Here is a 20,425-nt window from a genome sequence, read left to right as displayed (position 1 = left end):
GTTCTATATTTTAATGTCAATTTTCATATTTTTTGCCTTTTATTTGGAGCACTTAGTACACATCTACCTATTTACCAAATTATTGGCATATTTGATTTCAAATCCCCCATTTTTCTATTTGTTTTTTATTTCTCCTGCCTCTTTTGTGTTCCCTATTATCTCTCCTTTTTGCCTCTCTTGCACTGATTGGGCATATTTAGTATTCTGTCTTAATTGAGTTACTCGATCTTCTGTATTCTTTTAATCATTATCCTAGAGATTATACTATGTGTTTTTGACTTATCAGTGTCTAATATAAAATAGTACTATTACCCTTTCCTGTAAAATAACAGAAGATATAACTTCTTTTTTTGCCTCCTCCAAACTTCCATGTTATGCTTTGTGCTCTATTTTTTATAATTTAAAACATGTAATTATTATTCTTTGAAATCATTATTCATTCAATTTTCTTTTTTCTGGCTTTTTTTTTCTTTTTATATTTCTAAGCTCCCATCTGGGATTTATTTATTTTTTCCTTAATAATAACCTTTCTATATTTCCTTTAGTGCCCTTCTACTGGGGATAAATTTTCTCAATGATAGTTTGAAAATACCTTTTATTTTGACTTTATTTTTAATTTAATTTAATTTTTTTATTGTGTTATATTAGTCACCATATTTGACTTGATTTTTTAAAGCTATTTTCTCAGTATATAGAATTCTATGGCAGTGAAGGTATTTCATGATCTTTTCATTTTCATTGTTTCTGTTGAGAAGTTAGCTGTCATTGTTGCTCTTTTGAAGGTAAACTGCCTTTATTTTGAAAATTTTTCTTTATTTTTTTTCTGTTTGGTTGAAATTTTTAAAAGTATCTTTTTCCAGTTTTATTGAGAAATAATTGACATCTATCACTGTTTAAGCCATATGGTTTTGATTCTGTTTCATTGATCTATTTTTCTGTTTCTATACAGTACCATACTATTTTGTTTACTATAGCTTTATAGTATAGTTTGCAATCAGGGAGTGTGATGCCTTCTGTTTTGTTCTCCCATCCTAGGATTTCTTTGGATATCTGGGGTTTTTTATGGTTCCATATAGATTTTAGGTGTGTGTTTTTTCTATTTCTGTAGAAAATGCCATTGGAATCTTGATAGATTGCACTGAATCTATAGGTGGTTTTTGGTAGTACTGGCATTTTAATAATATTAATTCTTCTGCTCTATGGACATGCAATATCTTTCTATTGATTTGTGTCTTTGATTTCTTTCATTAATGTCTTACAGTTTTCAGAATGGAGATTTTTCACTCTCTGGTTAAATTTATTTCTAAGTATTTTATTGTTTTGATGTTATTGTAGATGGGATCAATTTTTAAATTTCTTTTTCAGAAAATTCATTGTTAATTTATAGAAATGCTACTGATTTTTATGTTAATTTTGTGTCTAGCAACTTTATTGAATTCACTGATAAGACCTAAAAGATTTTTGGTTACATCTTTAGGATTTTCTATCTAAAATCATGTTATATGCAAATAGAGATAATTTTACTTCTTCTTTTCCAATTCTGATACCTTTTATTTCTTTTTCTTACCTGACTGCTCTAGCTAGAACTTCCAGTACTGTGTTGAATAGGAGTGCTGAGAATGGGCACTCCTGTCTTGTTCCTGAACTCAATGGAAAGGTTTTCAACTCTTGAATGTTGAGTATGTTGTTAACTGTAGGCTTGTCATATATGACCTTTTAGTATGTTGAGATATGTTCCTTGTGTGCCTAGTTTGAGTTTTTTTCATGAATAGATGTTGAATTTTGTCAAGAACTTTTTCTGTGCCTATCAAAATGATCATACGATTCTTTTATTTCATTCTATTAATGTGATGTATTACATTAAACGATTTGCATATGTTGAGTGATCCTTGTATCCCAGGGACAAATCTAATTTGATCATGGTGAATAATACTTCTGTGTGCTGCTGAATTTGGTTTGCTAGTATTTTACTGAGAGTTTTTACATCTATATTAATTAGGGATATTGGCCTATCGTTTTCTTTTCTAATAGTATATTTTTTTTGGTTTTGGTATTACGATAATGATGGCCTAATAAAATGAGTTTGGGTGTGTTCCAACCTCTTTGGTTTTTTGGAAGTGTTTGAGAAGGATTGGTGTTCTCTTCTGTAAATGTTTGGTAAAAGTCATCTGTGAAGTAATTTGGTTCTGCACTTTTGCTGCTTGGGAGGTTTTTGATTACTGTTCAATCTCCTTACTAGTAATCAGTCTATACAGATTTTCTATTTCTTTCTGATTCAATCTTGGTAAGTTGTATGTTTCTAAAAATTATTCCGTTTTTTCTATGTTGTCCAGTTAGTTGGCATATGGTTGTTCACAGTAGCCTCTTAGGATCTTTTGTATTTCTGTGCTATTAGTTGTAATATCCCCTTTTTCACTTATACTTTTGTTGATTTGGGTCTTCTCTTTTTCTTTGGTTAGTCTAGCTAAGGATTTGCCAATTTTCTCTTTTCAAAGAACCAATTCTTAGTTTGGGTAATCTTTTTTTTTTCGTTTTTCTGTTCTTTATTTCACCTATTCTGCTCTAATCTTAATTATTTTCTTTCTTCTGCAGACTTTGGACTCAGTTTGTTCTTTTTAGTTCCTTATGGTGTGGAGTTAGGTTGTTTATTTGGGATTTTTCTTGCATCTTAATGTAGTCATTTATTGGTATGAACTTCCCTCTCAGGACTACTTTTACCACATCCCACAGGTATGTTTCCATTTTTGTTTGTCTCAGGAAACTTTTATTTTCTCTTCAATTTCTTCTGTGATCCATTGGTTGTTCAAGAGAGTGTTGTTTAATTTCTATGTGTTCATGAATTTTCCATTATTCTTCCTTTTATTGATGTTTATTCTTTTTATTCTAGTTTCATGCCATTGTGGTTAGAGGAGATATGTGGTATGATTTCAGTTTCCTTGAATTTGCTAAGACTTGTTTTGTGGCCTATATATATGTGTGCCCTACATATATGGTCTGTTTCACAAAATATTCCATGTGTGCTTGAGAAGAATGTATATTATACTGTTGTTGTATATAATGTTCCGTATATGTTTGGCATATTCATTTGGTCTGTAGTTTTCAAATCTGCTATTTCTTTATTGATTCTATCTGGGTGATGTACCCATTGTGGAGAGTAGGTTTTCTTTATTTTTTGATTTTTCAGCAGTTCTACAATGGTATATCTGGTTGTGATATTATTTATATTTGTCTTTTCCTGGTGCAGGGGACGTTCATAGGATTTCATGGTTTGATGTCTCTTGTCAGTTTTGGGAAATTGTCAGGCATTATCTCTATTTTATTAGTGATAATAGTACTTTATTAAGGCATATTTTATGTATGTCAAGATCCACCAGGATCAAGATATGGCTGGATCATTTTTGACAAACATATAATGCTCATTTAATCATTACCCAGATAAAGATAGTAGCATGTTTCCATCACCCCCAGAAAGTAATGGCATGACTCTTTCCAATCAGTACCCCTTTTCTACCCTGATGTAGTCACTACTCCTGTTTATATATATTTCCTATATTTGTATAATTCAGAGATTGATATAAGTAGAGATCAAAGTATGTTTGTGTCTGATCAAAGGTTTTGTGTTTGACTTCTTCACTCACATAATGTTACTCAGATTAATCTAAGTTGAAGATATTATTAGTTCTTTTAATTGCTAAGTAAGTATTCTACTCCATGAATATACTGTAGTTTTTTTTCAACTCTGATATTGATGTACACCTGGGTTTGTTTCCAGTTTATGGCCAATTTACATGAAGCTGCCAAGAACATTTTATACAAACCTTGTGTGGGCATATGCATTCATTTCCATTGGGTATATAACTAGAAGTGTAATTGCTGGGTCACAGAGCTTGTAAGAAAATTCTAAATAGCTCTGTAAAGTGTTTATGCCATTTAGCATTTCATCCAATAATGTATGAGAGTTTCAGTTGCTATACAACGTTGCTAACACTTGCAACTGTCAGTGTTTTGAATTTTAGCTATTCTGGTGGGTGTGTATCTCATTGTGGTTTTAATCTGCATTTCCTGGATGACTGATGTTGAGTATTTTTTCAAATACTTGTTGGTCATTCAGATGTTTTATGAAGTACCTGATAGATCTTTCCTATAGGCATTAATTGGATTATTTGCTTTTTTAAAATTTAAATTCAGTTAGCCAACATATGTACATCATTAGATTTTGCTGTAGTGTTCAGTGATTCATTAATTGCCTATAACACCCAGTTCTCATCAGATCATACCCCGCTTCATGCCTATTTTCCAATTACCTTATCTCCCCTCCTTCATCCTTTCTGCAGCCCTTCTGCAGTTTACCTCTCAGAGTAAGAGTCTCTCATGGTTTGTCTCCCTCTCTGATTTCTTCCCATTCAGTTTTCCCTCCCTTCCCCTATGGTCCTCTGTGCTATTTCTTATTTTCCACATGTGAGTGAAACCAGATGACACTTGTCTTTTTCTGATTGACTTATTTCACTTAGCATAATGCCCTCCAGTTCCATTCATGTTGATACAAATTGTAGGTATTCATTTTTTCTGACAGCTGAGTAATATTCCATTGCATATATGAACCACATCTTCTTTATCCTTTTAGCTATTGAAGGATATCTCAACTCCTTTCACATGTTGGATATTGTGGACATTGCTGCTATGAAATTGGGGTGCATGTGGCCTTTCTTTTCACTACATCTGTATCTTTGGGGTAAATACCCAGTAATGCAATTGCAGGGTCATAGGGTAGCTCAATTTTAAACTTCTTGATTGTTGTTTTACAGTTGTTTTTTATGTAGTCTGGTAGGAGTCATTTGTTAGATTTATATATTACAAATATTTTCTTTCAATATAGGATTGTTATTTTACTTTCCTAACAGTCTTTGGATGAGCATGAGTTTTTAATTTTAATAAACTGAAGTTTATTATTCTTTCATTTATGGTTAGCGCCTTTTATGTCCTAAGAAATTTTTGCCTTCTCTAAGATCATGAAGATAGTCTTCCTTGTTTTCTTTTGGAAGCTTTATAGTTTAGCTCACACATTAAAGTGTTTAGTTAAATTTTTGTGTGTGACCACATATGTGGTCATACATATGTGAGCGTATTTGTGGACTGTATTTTGTTTCATTGATCTGAATACCAGTATACAAACTGTCTTAAATAATTTGGCTTTATAGTCTTAAAATCAGATGGTGCAAGTTCTGACCGTTTTTCTTTGCCTATTTTAGGTTTAATGCATTTCTATATAAACTTTAGTATCAGACTTTATTTCTACAAAAATAATTCTGCTGGATTTGATCTGGATCATGTAAAATCTATAATTCTATTTGGAAATGACTAACATCATCAAAATTTCTCTCAACAGTGTTCTGTCGTTTTTTGTATAGAATTTTTGTATTTCTTTTGCTAAATTAGTTCCTAGATATTCGATTATTTTGATGTTGTTATAAATGGCATTATCTAAAAATTCAATTTCCAATTGTTTATTGAGACTATACAGATATTTAGTTGGTTTTTGCATATTTATTTTTATTCCATGATTTTGCTAAATTCAGTTAGTTTTAATAGTTGATTGATTCCTTGGATTTTCTATATGAACAATGGTGTCATCTGTAGCTAAAGACAAATTTGCTACTTTCTTTCCAATTTTTATACCACTTATTGTTTGTTTACTTTTTTGTCTCATTGCCTAGTACTTTCAGAATAATGCTGAATAGAAGTGGTGTAAGAATAGCTGCCATTGTTTTGTTCCTAACTTGAGAAAATATTCACCATTAAGTGGTTTTTAGCTTTAGGGTTTTGCAGATATCCTTTACTGTCAGTTTGAGGAAGTTTTGGTTTCATTTCCAATTGACTAAAGGCTTTATCACAAATAGATGTTAAACTTTTTCAAATACTTGGATCAGCTAAATCAACAACAGATAAGAAAACGATTTATGTATTTCATGGTTTTCTGCCCGTATCTTTACTATTTTCTTCCTTTTTTTTTCTTGAGTTTAATTTTCACTCATTTTCCCCCTATGTTCTTGAATTGAAGGCTTAGATTGTTGACTTTCAACACTAAAACTTTTTCTAATTACCCATTTTTTTTCCTTCAGATTTTTATTTAAATTCTAGTTAGTTAGCATATAGTGTAATACTGGTTTCAGGAGTAGAATTTAGTGATACATCACTTACATATAACACCCAGGGCTCATCATAAAAAGTGCTCTCCTTAATCCCCATTATCCATTTAGCCCATCCCCCACCCATTTCCCTGTATCATCCCTCAGTTTGTTCTCTATCATTAAGAGTCTCATGGTTTGCTTCCGTCTCTCTTTTTTTCCTTCCCATATGTTTATCTGTTTTGTTTCTTAAATTCCATATATGAGTAAAATCATATGGTATTTGTTTTCCTCTTTGACTTATAGCACTTACCATAATACACTCTAGCTCCATCCATGTCATTGCAAGTGGCAAGATTTCATTCCTTTTGATGGCTGAGTAATATTCATGATTGGTGTTGGTGTTGGTGAAAGAAAGTGGTCCAGTTTCATTCTTCTTCATGTTGCTGTCCAGTTTTCCCAACACTGTTTGTTGAAGAGACTGTCTTTTTTCCATTTGATATTCTTTCCTGCTTTGTCAAAGATTAGTTGACCATATAGCTGTGGGTCCATTTTTGAGTTTTCTATTCTGTTCCATTGATCTATGTTTCTGTTTTTGTGCCAGTACTATACTGTCTTGATGACTACAGCTTTGTAATATAGCTTGAAGTCTGGACTCATGACTTTGCTTTTCTTTTTCAGAATTGCTTTGGCTCTTTGTGTCTTTTCTGGCTCCATACAAATCTTAGGATTGTTTGATCTAGTTCTGTGAAAAACGCTGGTGGTAATTATCCATTTAAGGTTACCAGTTCTCTTCTAAGCTCTACATTAGCTGTATCACACAAATTTTGATTTGTTGTGTTTTCACTCTCATTCATTTAAAAGTATTAAAACAATTTTTAGTGCTGGATAATCTTTTACCTGTGTTATTTATTAGAATGTTGTTTAATTTCCAAATATTTGGGTTCTCGTAATTTTTTGTTTTGATTTCTACTGTAATTCATTGTGAATCAGTGACTTTTTTAATACTTCAAGGGTATCATGCCATTGTTTCTGATAATGAAACAAATTATAAGACAGAAATTTTACATCATTCTTATGATTTTATTCCTAAATGTAATAGGATGTTTTTTTCTTTGACTCTTTTAAAGATTTTCTTTTTATTTTTGGTATTTAGTAGTCATAGTTTAGTTTCATTATGATCTGCTTATGTGTAGTGATGTTTATATTCATTCTGCTTGAGGTTTGTCAAGCTTCTTGAATTTTTGGTTTCATGTTCGTCATCGGTGTTGGAACAATGTTGGGTGTTATTTTTTCTAGGTATTTATTCTTCCCCTTTCTTTTTCTCCTCTCCTCTTGAGATTTTTAAAAAAATATTTATTATTGTTTCAGAGGTCTCAGGTACTCCCCATGTTAAAAAAAAAAAGAAGTTTATCTGTGTTTTAGTTGGGTTTATATTAACCTGTCTTCATGTTTATGAATTCTCTCTTCCACTGTTTGTGCCAATATTTTTTAAAAAGTTTAATTATATATATGTATATGGTGTTTGTTTGGTTTTGTTTTCCTTATCCCTCTTTCTGAAATTCCAATGACACATATGGTAGACCTTTCTTCCTTGTTTCCTATGAATAATTTTTGTATTCTCTTCCCTAATTTCATCTTTCTGTGCTTCATGCTGAACCTTTTTTTCCAACTTATCTTCCTGTTCACTAATTCTTTAGCTTCCCAGTTGTATTCTTAATTTTGTTAATTATATTTTTATGTTCTAGAATTTCCATTTGGCGATTTAAAGGAGAAATACCAGTTCCTTGATGATTATTTTCTAACTTGTCTTTTACTTTATAGAACATATTAAGCATAGTTATTTTAAAGTTTGTTTCTGATAATTCAATTTTATGAATCTCTGGAAATTCTGATTTTATTATCATTTCTTTTGTTTACTTGTCTTACAATTTTATGTATTTTTAAATTTTGTGAAAGACAACAGATAGAAAAACTATAGAGCTCATTTGAGGTTTAGAATGTTATATTTCACCAGATAGGGTTTGCTTTTGCCTCTGGAAATTTTGAGGCTATGGACATTGACAATCCAGGTCACCTTAATGCAGCTCAAAAAAAAGATGTATCGTACATTCTTTTTTTTTTTTTTTAAGATTTTATTTATTTATTTGTCAGAGAGAGAGCGAGCGAGAGCGAGCACAGGCAGACAGTCAGAGGGAGAAGCAGGCTCCCTGCAGAGCAAGGAGCCCGATGTGGGACTCCATCCCAGGACGCTGGGATCATGACCTGAGCCCAAGGCAGCTGCCCAACCAACTGAGCCACCCAGGCGTCCCCGTATCGTACATTCTTGAGATGATTTGAAGCTGGTCTTCAGTCCCTTTGAGGGTTGGTCTAACTCTGTTTCCCTTTACTCTCTAGTATGGCATTTTGGGATGTCTGCCTACAATGTCTAGGGAGATTTTTAGGTCTCCCATTCCTTGATTGTCCCCAAATTTCAATTTTTATTCCCCTACTTCAAAGAGTTTGTTGAAATCTGCTCATCATGTGGAATTGGCAGATAAAGAAATAGGCAAAGGAGGAAACATGGCCTTAAATGCCATTTTCACCTTTTGATGATGCTTTCTTTTCTTTTGAAGCATGGCCCAATAGTTCTCTCATAATGTTCTCTGGTGTTTTGTGTTGATTTGTTTTTGGTTGGTTTGTTTTGCTTTTAATCTTGTCCAATTTTCTAATTTTTCTCAATAGGACAATCAGCTTATATTAATTTGTCTGTCATTTGTGAGGAAATGGAACCTAAACTCTTTCTGTAATATTGTCAAGAGTGGAATGTAAGTTATATATATATTTTTAGTTCAGCATATATAAGAATATCTTTCTATTTCTTCACACATGGAGGGAAACTGCTTCACCTGAAAAAATATGTAAATATTGTTTCATTGTTTTCTGGCATTTAGAATTATAGAAGACAGATCTTAAACCAGTGTGATTTGTGTTATAGAAATCATTTTGGTTGCTCTTAGTTCTTAGAGATTTACTTACTAAAAAAACTTTTCTTAAATATATACATTTTCAAGGATTTATTTCTTTATTTGAGAGAGAGTGAGAGAGAGAATGAGTGGAATGGGTAGAGGGAGTAGGAGAGAGAATCAAGAAGACTCCACACTGAGGAACGAGCCCAACTCGGCCTGATCTCACGACACTGAGATCACAACTTGAGCTGAAGCCAGGCATTGGAGGCTCAACTGACTATGCCACCCAGGTGTCACTTTCTTAAATATTTTTTATATGAGCATCTTTTTATTGACTTTTGCCTATAACATTAAGAGTGCTTTCAATCTGGAAATTCAGGCCCTTTTTCCATCTTTTAAAGGAAACTTCCCATTAATGAAATTTTAAATTATTGCTTTCTTCAAATTGTTTTGGTATCTTTCTCAGGAATACCCATAATTCATAGGTCAGATTTTCATTTTCTATGTTGTGAATCTATTCTAACCACTATTTTCTGTATTTTTATCTTCTATATTTTTGGCTTCTCAGTTTGGTTTACTGTATAACTTACATGACTTTTCCCCCAAAACAGCTGTATTTATTGCTTTGAATCTGGGTTTCTAATTTTGCTCTTTTATTTTTAGTTTAATTATACTTATCATATCTCTTGTCCAAATTCATTTTTATCTCATTCTGTTAGCTTCCCACCTCACCATGAATTTCTTTGACTTTCTACTCCTGTTTTTATAGAGGCCATGTGTTCTCACATCAAGTTGCAGATGCTATAATACCTTCCTAAAACATTTTGATTCATAGACTGGATAGTTTTTCTCGGGTGTCAGCTTGATAGTCTTTCCTTTGAAGTATCTATTTGGCTAGCCCTTAATTTTTTTCTTTTAAAATCAATTTTGCTGGTCCCATTACTGGCCAAGTGGTCTGGACTATGCCCCATGGTGGCACTGTCCTAGCTGGACCACTGGCCACCCCTGCAGTGTTAACTAGATTGTTGTGTGGCTTGATTGCTATTTTCATTCCACATGTGTGCAAAGACTTGAGCCAGGCTGCATGGGTTCCATCCTGAATCCAGCATGACCTCATCAAATTACTTAAGCTCTCTGTGCTGGATCTGTGACCTTTGAGGATATAGCCATGGACTTTTAACTCTGGAAGAGTAGCAGCAGCTTGATTCTGCTTAGAGAATTGTCTTCAGGGATGTGATGCTAGAAAAAAGTAGGAACTTCACCTCAGTGGGATGCCCTGTTTTCATATCAGATATGATCTTCAAATTGGAGCCAGGAGAATAGCTATGGATGGTGGCAGAAGGAACACCCCCTTCCAGGTTGTCTAGGAGATGACTGGGGAACTGGTAATCAAATAGAAATACACGAAGAATATAAAGAGGGACTTTTGAATCAAATAAATTGCATCTATGATAAAATACCTATATATAGCAGAAAGGCTATATGGATATGAAGATTTTGCAAACATATTTCATTTTATCTCATTTGTAAACATCATTTGTCCCATCAAGACAAAAACTCCATGAACATGTCTTAGGTGGAAGAAGTTTAAAAGATAACTTAGATTTACTTAATTTAGAAGAAAGAGCCTTTATGAACATGATGGAGATGAAAACTCATTCAGTTATAATTAATTTCAAATGAAGCATGACAAAATTCATACAGGTAGGAAAACCTATGAATGTGGGAACATGTTTAGTTAGAAGTCATATCTGATTGACACTAGGACATCCATCGTTGATCCTGGAGAGAAACCCTTGGATGTAATGAGTGTGGGAAAGTCTTACTGATCAATCATCCTTTACTAGAAAAGTGATATCTCATACAGGTGAAAGATATATGAATGACAATTCTACCAGTAGTAGAATTCCACCATTTAGTAGAAAAATGTATCTCATTAAAACACCAGAGAATTCAAATTAGAGAGAAACTATGAAGGTGGAAATGCCTTCAGTAGTAGTTCTTATCTTAATCAGTGTATACTGGTAATAAACCCTATAAATGTAATAAATGTAGGAAGCTATACAGTCTGTGGTAGGTTGTTATAGTAGCCCCGAGAGACTAAAACATCATTATTGCATATAAACTTTGGCAAGAAGAATTCTGAATTTTTTTCCTCTTCTGAACGTGTGCCAGTTAGAATTCCTTTGTGTTGAAAATGACAATACATTTATTTTTTTTTAAAGGGTTGTATTATTTATTTATTTATTTATTTATTTATTTATTTATTTATTTTAAAGGTTTTATTTATTTATTTGACAGAGAGAGAGAGAGATCACAAATAGACAGAGAGGCAGGCAGGGGGAGAGGGAGAAGCAGGCTCCCTGCTGAACAGGAGGACCTGAGACCATAACCTGAGCTGAAGACAAAGGCTTAACCCACTGAGCCACCCAGGTGCCCCCAAAATGACAAAACATTTAAAATTTAGTTAACAAAAGGAAGTTTATCAGTACATATCATGGGAAAGTCCAGTATAGCTACTTCAAAGGAGAAATAGAGATAATTTGACATCTTGTGAAAAGACTCAATATTGAGTCTTCTGATTCATGAACATGGCATATCTAATCATTTATTTAGGCCTTTTTAAATTTTTCTCAGCAGTGTTTTCTAGTTTCCAGTGTATAGGTCTTATACAAATATCTTATAGATATTTGTTAAAGTTATTCCTGAATTCCTCATGGGTTTGGATGCTATTGTAAATAGTATTTAAGAATTTAATATTCTACTTGTTTATTGCATAATAAATAATTACATAAAAATGTAATTGATTTTTGTATTTTTACTTTATATCCAGTGACCTTGCTAAACTCTCTTGGTTTTTGTAGCTTATTTGTAAGTTTCTTAAGATTTTCTGGGTACATGATTATCCTCTCTTGCAGATAAATATAATCAAATTTTTTTCTTCTTCCTTCCTAATTTGTCTTTCTGATTTGCCTGCTTGCTTCCTTTCATCCCTCCCTCCCTCTCTCCCTTTACTTCTTTCCCAGCTATCCTCCTTCCTTTCTCTCTTTATTTTTCTCATTGCTCTGGCTCATATTTCCAGTTCAGTATTGAATAAAAGTGCTGCAAGTGAATATCTTTGCTTTCTCCCCCAGTTCCTAGGAGGCTTGTATTCAGACTTTTGGCATTAAATCTGATGTTTGTTGTAGGCTTTCCACAGATGCTTTGTATCAAAGTGAGGAAGTTCCTCTTTATTCTTAGTTTACTGAGAGTTTTTATCATCAGTGAATGTCAATTTTAGTTAAATACATTTTCTTCTAGTGAGATGATCACATGACTTCTTTATTTTGTTTATATGGTAAATTACATTGATATGCTTTGTGTTGTGAATCCAACCTTATATTAATTGGGGTAAGGTCCATATTGTCAGCTATATTATGTTGCCACACTCAATTTGCCAGTTTTTAAAGTTTTCTTGCCCCTACATTTATGAGAGGCATTGATCTAGTTTTCTTTTATTATAATTGTCATCTGTTTTGTTTACAGAGTAATGCTGACCTCATAAAATGGGTTGGGAAGAGTTTCCTCCTGTTCTATTTTCTTAAAGCATTTTTGTAGGATGTGTATTATTTATTCCTTAAACAGTTAATAGAATTCACTGGTGACACCATCTGGACTTGAGGTTTTCTCTGTAGGAAGGTTTCACATTATTGATTCAATTTAATGTTATGGGGTATTTAAGTTTTCTACTTTTTACTCAATCATGTTTGTAATTTTGTTACCTGTTTTTTGAGGAATAAACAATTTATGTGTTTTGTCCAACTGACCAAATTTATTGACATATCTGTAGGATCTGGGGTGCTGACCTAGCTTTCATTCTTAATACTGATAATTTGGTTTTTTCCTCTATTTTTTTTTCATCAGGCTAGATAGGTGGCTTATAAATTTTATTGAACTTTCCAAAGAATCAATGCTTGGTTTTATGATTTTTCTCTATTGGTTTCTTATTCCCAATTTCATTGATTTCTGCCTCTATCTTTATTATCCTTCTGTTAACATTGAGTTTAACTTGTTCTTTTTCTTAGTAAGATAGAGCATAAATTTTTTATTTTAGACATTTTATATGATCTAATTCAAGAATTTAAAGCCATAAATTTATCTTTAAGCATTGTTTTAGTTTCATTCCACAAATTTGATATGCTGTGATTTCATTGAATTTCAATGCAGTATATTTTCTAATGTTTCTTTCGATTTTTCTTTTGATTTATGGGTTGTTTAGAAGTGTGTTTTTTTAAGTGCACAAATAGTTTGTGATTCTTCAGATATCTTTTTGTCCATTTTTAGTTTAATTTCATTGTGGTCAGGAAATTTACTTTATGATTTCATTCCATCTAAATTTTTCAGCCTTATTTTATGGACTAGAATATTGTCTCAAGATTGAGAGAGGATTGTTGATATTTACAGCATTAATTACAGACTTATTTCTCTCTCAGTTCTGTCAGTTTGTTTCATTTAATTTGGAACTCTATCACTAGATGCACACATATTTATGATTATTATGTCATTTTGATGAATTGACTCATCATGAAATATTCTTCTTTATTACTAGTAATATTATTTGTTCTAGAGTCTACTTCTCTCATATTTATATAGACACTCCTGCTTTCTTGTAAGTAGCATTATATAAGTGTGGTGTATTTTTTTCCCTGTTTACTCTTTTAAAAATATTTATTTATTTGAGTAATCTCTACACTCAATGTAGAGCTCAAGTTCCCAATCCTGAGATCAAGAGTTGCATGCCCTTCTGACTGAGTCAGCCAGGTCCACCTCCGTTCACTTTTAACTTATCTATCTTTATATTTCCAAGTGTGTTTCTCACAGGCAGAATATATTTGGGTAATTTTTTTTGAATAAAATTAAATCCTTTTTGACAATCTCTGCCTTTTATCATTTACATGCCATGTAATTATTGTTTAAGTCATTTACATTTAATGTAATTACATATGGTTGGGCTGAAGTCTGTCATCTTACACTTGTTTTCTATTTGTCCCATCTATTCTTTGCTCCCTTTTAAAAAAAAATCTTGTCTTCTTTTTGGTTCTTTTTGGTTAATTGTTTTTAGTATTTAATTTTATCTCTGCATTGAATTATCAGCTATACCATTTTTAAGAAGAATTGCTCTAGGGTTTACAATATGTACTTTTAACTTCACAGTCTACCTTCAAATAATATTATACTAGTTTATATGTAATGTAAGAGGCCTGAACACTTTCATTTCCTCCCTCCCATCATTTTTGTTCTTGTTATCAAATATTTACTTCCATATATATTTTTAGTTTCACAATACATGGCTTATTGTTTTAAACAGTAAATCATTTTTTAACATTACACAAATATGGGTAGAAAGTCCTTTGTTCACCATATTTGCCATGTGCAGAACACTATGTCTAGTGTAGGTCCTAGCTTCCATCTGGTATCATTTTCCTTCAGGCTTTCTTTAACATTTCTTGTTGTGGAGCTCAGCTGGCAATGAATTCTCTTATCTTGTGTTTGTCTTCAATTAGTCTTTATTTTATATTCAGTTTTGAAGGATATTTTCACTGGCTATAGAATTCTAGGTTGACAGTTTTTTTCTTTCAGCCTAATAAAGATGTCGTTCCATTGTCTTCTGGGTTGCATTGTTTCTGACGAGAAATCAGCGATCATTCTTATCTTTGTTCCCCTGTAAGTAATGTGTCTGTTTTTTGTTTTTTTTTCCTGGTTGCTATTAAGATTTTCTCATTATCATGGTGTTTCATGAGTTTGATTATAATGAATTTTGGTGTGATTTTCTTTGCTTTTATTTTGCCCAAGATTCATTGAGCTTCTCGGATCTGTGGGCTTATAGTTTTTTTTTTTTTTTTTTATCAAATTTAAAAGATTTTTCATTGCTTTTTCAAATATCTCCCTCCTCCCCCCTTTTACTCCTTTGGACTTTTAGCCAGATGTGCTTTATTCTGCCTAATATTTTCCCAAAGCTCACTGAAGCTCTGTTTTTTTTTCTTCCAGTTCTTCAGTTTCAGTAGTTTCTGCTGCTATGTCTTCTAATTCACTGATCTTTCCCTGTGCATTGCCTAATCTACCATTAAGCCCATTCAGTGGATTTTCCATGTTCTATATTACATTTTTAATTTTAGAAAATCCATTTGGTTCTTTTATGTATTTTTCATCTCTATTCTCATTGTGTTCATATTTTCCTTTGACTGTGTTTATAATAGCTGTTTTTAAGTTCTTGTTTGCTAACTACCTCATCTTCTATAATTTCTGGGTTTATTTCTATTGATCAGTTTTCCCCCCCCTGATTATAGGTAACATATTCTTTCTTTTTCAAATATTGAATAATTTTTACTGGATGTTGGACTTTATGAGTATTATGTTATTTAGTATCTGGATTTTGTTTTCTTCCATTATAGTGTTTTGAGGTTTTCTTTGGCTCTCAAGTTACTGGTGGATCAACTTGACCTTTTTAGGGCTTGTCCTTATGCTTTGTTAGGGGGAGACTGGAATAACTTTTTCCCTAATGTTAGTTTAACCATACTGCTAAGGTATAACCTCCTAGAGTCTCTATTGAATGTTCCAGGTTTTCACTCAGTTCCCTTCACTCTGATTGGCTGGAACTTGAATATCTCTCAGATGAAATGTAGGAATTATTCTGCTTACAGATTCTGCATAGTTGTCCTCTAAGTAGTCTTACACAAGTTCTGCTTATTATAAAGCTGAAGACCTAAAAAGATTCTTATTCAGATTTCTGGAGCTCTTTCTTAGTGTAACTCCCTCTTCTTTGCTGTACTATGTAGCAAATATAAGTCACTTTGCTTCTTTATATTCCAGGTTTTGTCCCCTCAATTCAATGAAACCACCCAACTGTGCTTATCTTTCTCCTTTCATACCCAAGGTCCAGAAATTGCTTCTAGGAAGAAAACCGGGGTGATTGTAGGACTGACTTTATTGTTTCTCTTCCCTCAAGGATCTTTGTTCTGCACTACCTATTATCCAATTTCTGAAAACAGTTGTTTTGTATATGTTTTTGCATTTTATAATTGTTTATGATGGGAGGACCAGACTAATACCAGTTACTCTATTGTAGTTAGAAGCAGATTTCTTATCTGCCATGTTTTTAGATTATATATTTTTTATTTTTATTTTCAAAGGAAGGGAGATCTATCATGACTGAATTTATCATACAGTAAGATATGTAGATTGATCCTATATCAGAATCAATTGTAGTTTTTTTTTTAAGATTTTATTTATTTATCTGACAGAGATCACAAGTAGGCAGAGAGGCAGGCAGAGAGAGAGAAGAGGAAGCAGGCTCCCTGCTGAGCAGAGAGCCTGATGCGGGACTCGATCCCAGGACCCTGAGATCTTGACCTGAGCCGAAGGCAGCGGCTTAACCCACTGAGCCACCCAGGCACCCCAATTTTAGTGGTTTTACCAATTAAAAAAATACCTGTCCTCTACTTTTAAGGATCTTGATTCAGCAGATTTAACATGAGTTTCAAGCATCATATATTTGAAATCTTGACAAGTGATTTTTGATGCCCAAGAAAAACTAATAATCCCTATTCTGGTAAGTTTAAAGCTTAGTGTGACTTTGGTAAACCAAATGAGGTATCCTACAATCTATTCTTAATTCAGTGACACTCTGTAAAAATGAAATAAAATATTAGAGGAGTAGGACCTCCCACATATCCCCACCATCTACATGTAAAGCATTAATTTCTGGCAAGGCAGGAGTCTTTAGAGCCCTGATCAACTGCTGTGGCTGTTATACATTCTTATTTCCTTGTACCTTTGCCATAGCAGTTGTTACATATCTTGACCATTACTTCTATCTATAAGTGTCAAGGCTTCTTAATATTTTTTTTCTAGCTTTATTTTTTAAAAAAAGATTTTATTTATTTATTTGACAGAGACCACAGTAGGCAGAGAGGCAGGCAGAGAAAGAGGAGGGGAAGCAGGTTCGATGCAGGGCTCGAACCCAGGACCCTGGGATCATGACCTGAGCTGAAAGCAGAGGCTTTAATCCACTGAGCCACCCAGGTGCCCCAAGGCTCCTTAATATTTATAAAGTGATCTGCAAATATTCTTATAATATAAGGATTCAGTAATGGCTAGCAGATTTTATCTTGTGTGCCAACTCTGTTTTACTAGTGGTAACTCTGTGGACCTCTGTGTTGAGAAGGATTTTAAGGCCACTTCTGGACTCAGCAGGAAGGGATGCTCTTACGGATTAGTGACATCTGTCATGAGTTTGGGATTGGAGGAAGAGACACATGTCCTATGTATTTGCAACTCATATACTGGTTAAAAGCAGTCTTTTTTGCAAGGTTTCTCTAATTACAGAAGAAAACTTGTTGCTGCTATCTATATTCATCTTGACTTTTCCACATGTAGGAAACATTTTATAGTTACAGAATGTTTGTATTCAGATTATTTCTTCGTTTATCCATTCTTTCCTGATTTATTTATTCTTTTGTTCTCCCTAAAATTATAATCAATATGATACTGTGCTTTTTAGAGTAGTGGTTTTTGTTCTGTATTTCTTGTCTTATTTTAAATAAATTGACCCATTGTGTATTTTTCCAAGTCAATGGCTCTGTTGACCTTATTTTCCTAAATTTCAAATCAGACACATATCTTGTCTAACCATAGGCTAGAAGATTTGAAGTTGGAACACCTCTGGACAGAAAACTTTGTATGGTCTGGAATAATAATATATAGTTTTGAATTATAATTGGACATATAACTAAGTAAAAATATCCTCTCATCTGCCAATTCTAGTATATTAAGCCAATCATACTCCTATAAGATTAGAATTTGACAATTTAGAAAAATATCCTACTTTCAAACATGTAATTTTATTGCATTTTTTAATTTATTTTTTTCAAAAGATTTATTTATTTATTTATTTATTTGACAGAGAGATAGAGAGCACAAGTAGGCAGAGTGGCTGGCAGAAGGAGAAGGAGAAGCAGGCTCACCATTGAGCAGGGAGCCCAATGTGGGGCTTCATCCCAGGACCCTGGGATCATGACCTGAGCCGAAGGCAGCCACTTAATTGACTGAGGCACCCAGGCACCCCTTTATTGCATTTTTAAATGATTGAGTATTATTAGCTAAGTGCTTTGAACTACCAAATAATCTAGATGAAGATAATTACTTGTTGTGACTTTCATTCTGATCTATCCCAGATCACTTAGTCTTATCTTCATTCTGTGTGATATTGTGTTAAGGAGTGGGTATTAGCAAATTAGCAGAGGTTAGTCTGTGGGTCACAGTTTGTGATATGAAAGAGAGAGAGAGATTTCATTTGGGCAAGAAATTCATTTTCCATTCTCTACATTTGGTGAGAATAGGGTGGAACATGGGATATTGGAGGTTGCCTTACCATTCATTTCAGTTATTATGAGTTTGAAATACTTCCTGGTGCCAGAAATCTAGGATGCTCAGCTTAATATGTACTACAATAGAAAGATCAGTGTTAAAAACCAAGAGATAGAGGTTTAGTCTCAAATTGTCATTTATTAACTCTGTGACCCCAGTGGGCTACTTAAGCTTTGTAACTTCTACTTACTAATATAGGAAATGAGATTTATAATCTGCTATACCTATTCCACAGGGTTGCTGGAAGAATGAAGTGAAACCATAGATATTTGTAAACCTTGGAGAACTTACTGATAGTAGTATATCATTGGGAAGTAATATAATGGCACTGTTATACTACCTTATAACTTATACTAGCTTGTCTCTTCTATGGAAAAATAAATGGAGTTATGATATCTTTGTTCAATTTTTAAATTTGCCTTAGATTTAAAATGATTATCTTAGGAAGCCTTCTGGCGATGGTTCTGCTTAGGAAGAAGAAACCTGCCATGCTTTTACTAGAGCTCTAATAACTTCAATGAGGAGTGTTCATCAGCTATGCTTTGCTTTACAGCTTGGAATCCCATCCACTGCCAGCACATTGAATGCCACAACGCAATTAACAAGCCAGCTGTGAAGGTACTGTTTTATTAGATAAATATGGTGCCATATTGTATTGTCAGTGGTCAGATTATCAGGAGCTGAATGAAATGGAGTAGACTGCATACTTCTCCATAAAGCAGAGAGGCCTGCGCTCTGTGATAAACTCAAGCACTTCTGTGTTCAATCTGACCGTGCTTTGGTGGATTGGTTGAAGATAGAGCAATGAATAGTGGTGACTGAAGGGTTTGGCTATGAGTTCTTGGTCAAGTGGTGTGTAGCAATGAGTAATTATTAGCATAATCCTGGTGGAACTCTTACATAGTCCTACTTGGCTTCTCTCTTTTTTAAATAAACTCAAGGAAATATACTTTGCCCCTGTTTCACTCATTTCAGATTATGAGAGCTTGGTATATAACTGAAAATTCAAGAGTCATATGACCAAAATGAATAAAATTGTTAAATTTTGGCTCAGATCATAGATATGACTTAGGGGTAGTTGGGGAGCAAACACATGGAAAAAGTATGTTAGAGGTAAGAGAACAGGGGTTTATTTTTTTATTTTTTTAATTTTTAATTTTTATTTTTTAGATTTTTAAATTTTTATTTATTTGGCAGACAGAGATCACAAGTAGGCAGAGAGGCAGACAGAGAGCCCGATGCGGGGCTCGATCTCAGGACCCTGGGATCATGACCTGAGCCAAAGGCAGAGGCTTTAACTCACTGAGCCACCCAGGTGTCCCAAGGGAACGGGAGTTTAGAGAGGCAAGACTCTTTCCTAAGCCAGAACCAGGTACCTTGACTCTAAACCTTATTCTTGTTTTACCACCACAAATTTCCCTGTCTTGTTATAACCCTGAATCTTTGAAGTCGAATGTTAAGAAAAACAATCACACCTTTTAACAAAATTACTTATGGTATATATGTTGGTTTCAGTACTTGGCTGGAGAGACCTGTGTCTGGATTTGCAAGGATTAATTTTTTATAATAAGAAGAGTAGGAGTAACATCAAGTTGTTAGAGTTCACAGATACCTATTAGAACCTAGTGTCCTGAGAGTTTGCCTCCCTTCTTCTATAAACAGGAAGATTGTGAAGATTACCAAATAATAGAAACATGATAGTATCATTTTATAGAAACAGAGTGGAAGAGGTAACATGAGATATAAGAAATATAAATATAAATGGAACCAAAAAGAAGTACAAATGGACCAAAATGTGTTTCATATATCAGAAAAGTCAGAGGAGTGCCAATAATAACATAGTCATCCAGACGTATTTTACTAGCAGAGGACCTTCTTGTATTATTATGTTTCATCTCTGCTTTTGATAAAGTCAAGTTGAATGAACTTATGTTGAGAAAGAGCAGA

At 33.3% G+C, this 20,425-nt stretch overlaps 1 protein-coding gene across 17 annotated transcripts in view; it reads left to right on the top strand.

The window, feature by feature from the left end:
• Positions 1 to 20,425, top strand: part of UNC79 (unc-79 homolog, NALCN channel complex subunit) — a 239,117-nt gene that overhangs the window by 71,079 nt on the left and 147,613 nt on the right. For all 17 annotated transcript variants that reach the window (XM_082733281.1, XM_082733285.1, XM_082733276.1 and 14 more), the window contains one exon: positions 19,032 to 19,096. In XM_082733281.1, the coding sequence (XP_082589407.1) occupies positions 19,032 to 19,096 (65 nt within the window). The remainder of the gene's footprint in view (positions 1 to 19,031; positions 19,097 to 20,425) is intronic.

The sequence above is a fragment of the Mustela nivalis genome (genome assembly GCF_964662115.1).
Source record: "Mustela nivalis genome assembly, chromosome: 6".
NCBI classification, from domain to species: Eukaryota; Metazoa; Chordata; class Mammalia; order Carnivora; family Mustelidae; genus Mustela; species Mustela nivalis.
The sequence above is the reverse complement of the archived record's forward strand: the minus strand, read 5'-3'. Positions and strand labels throughout refer to the sequence as shown.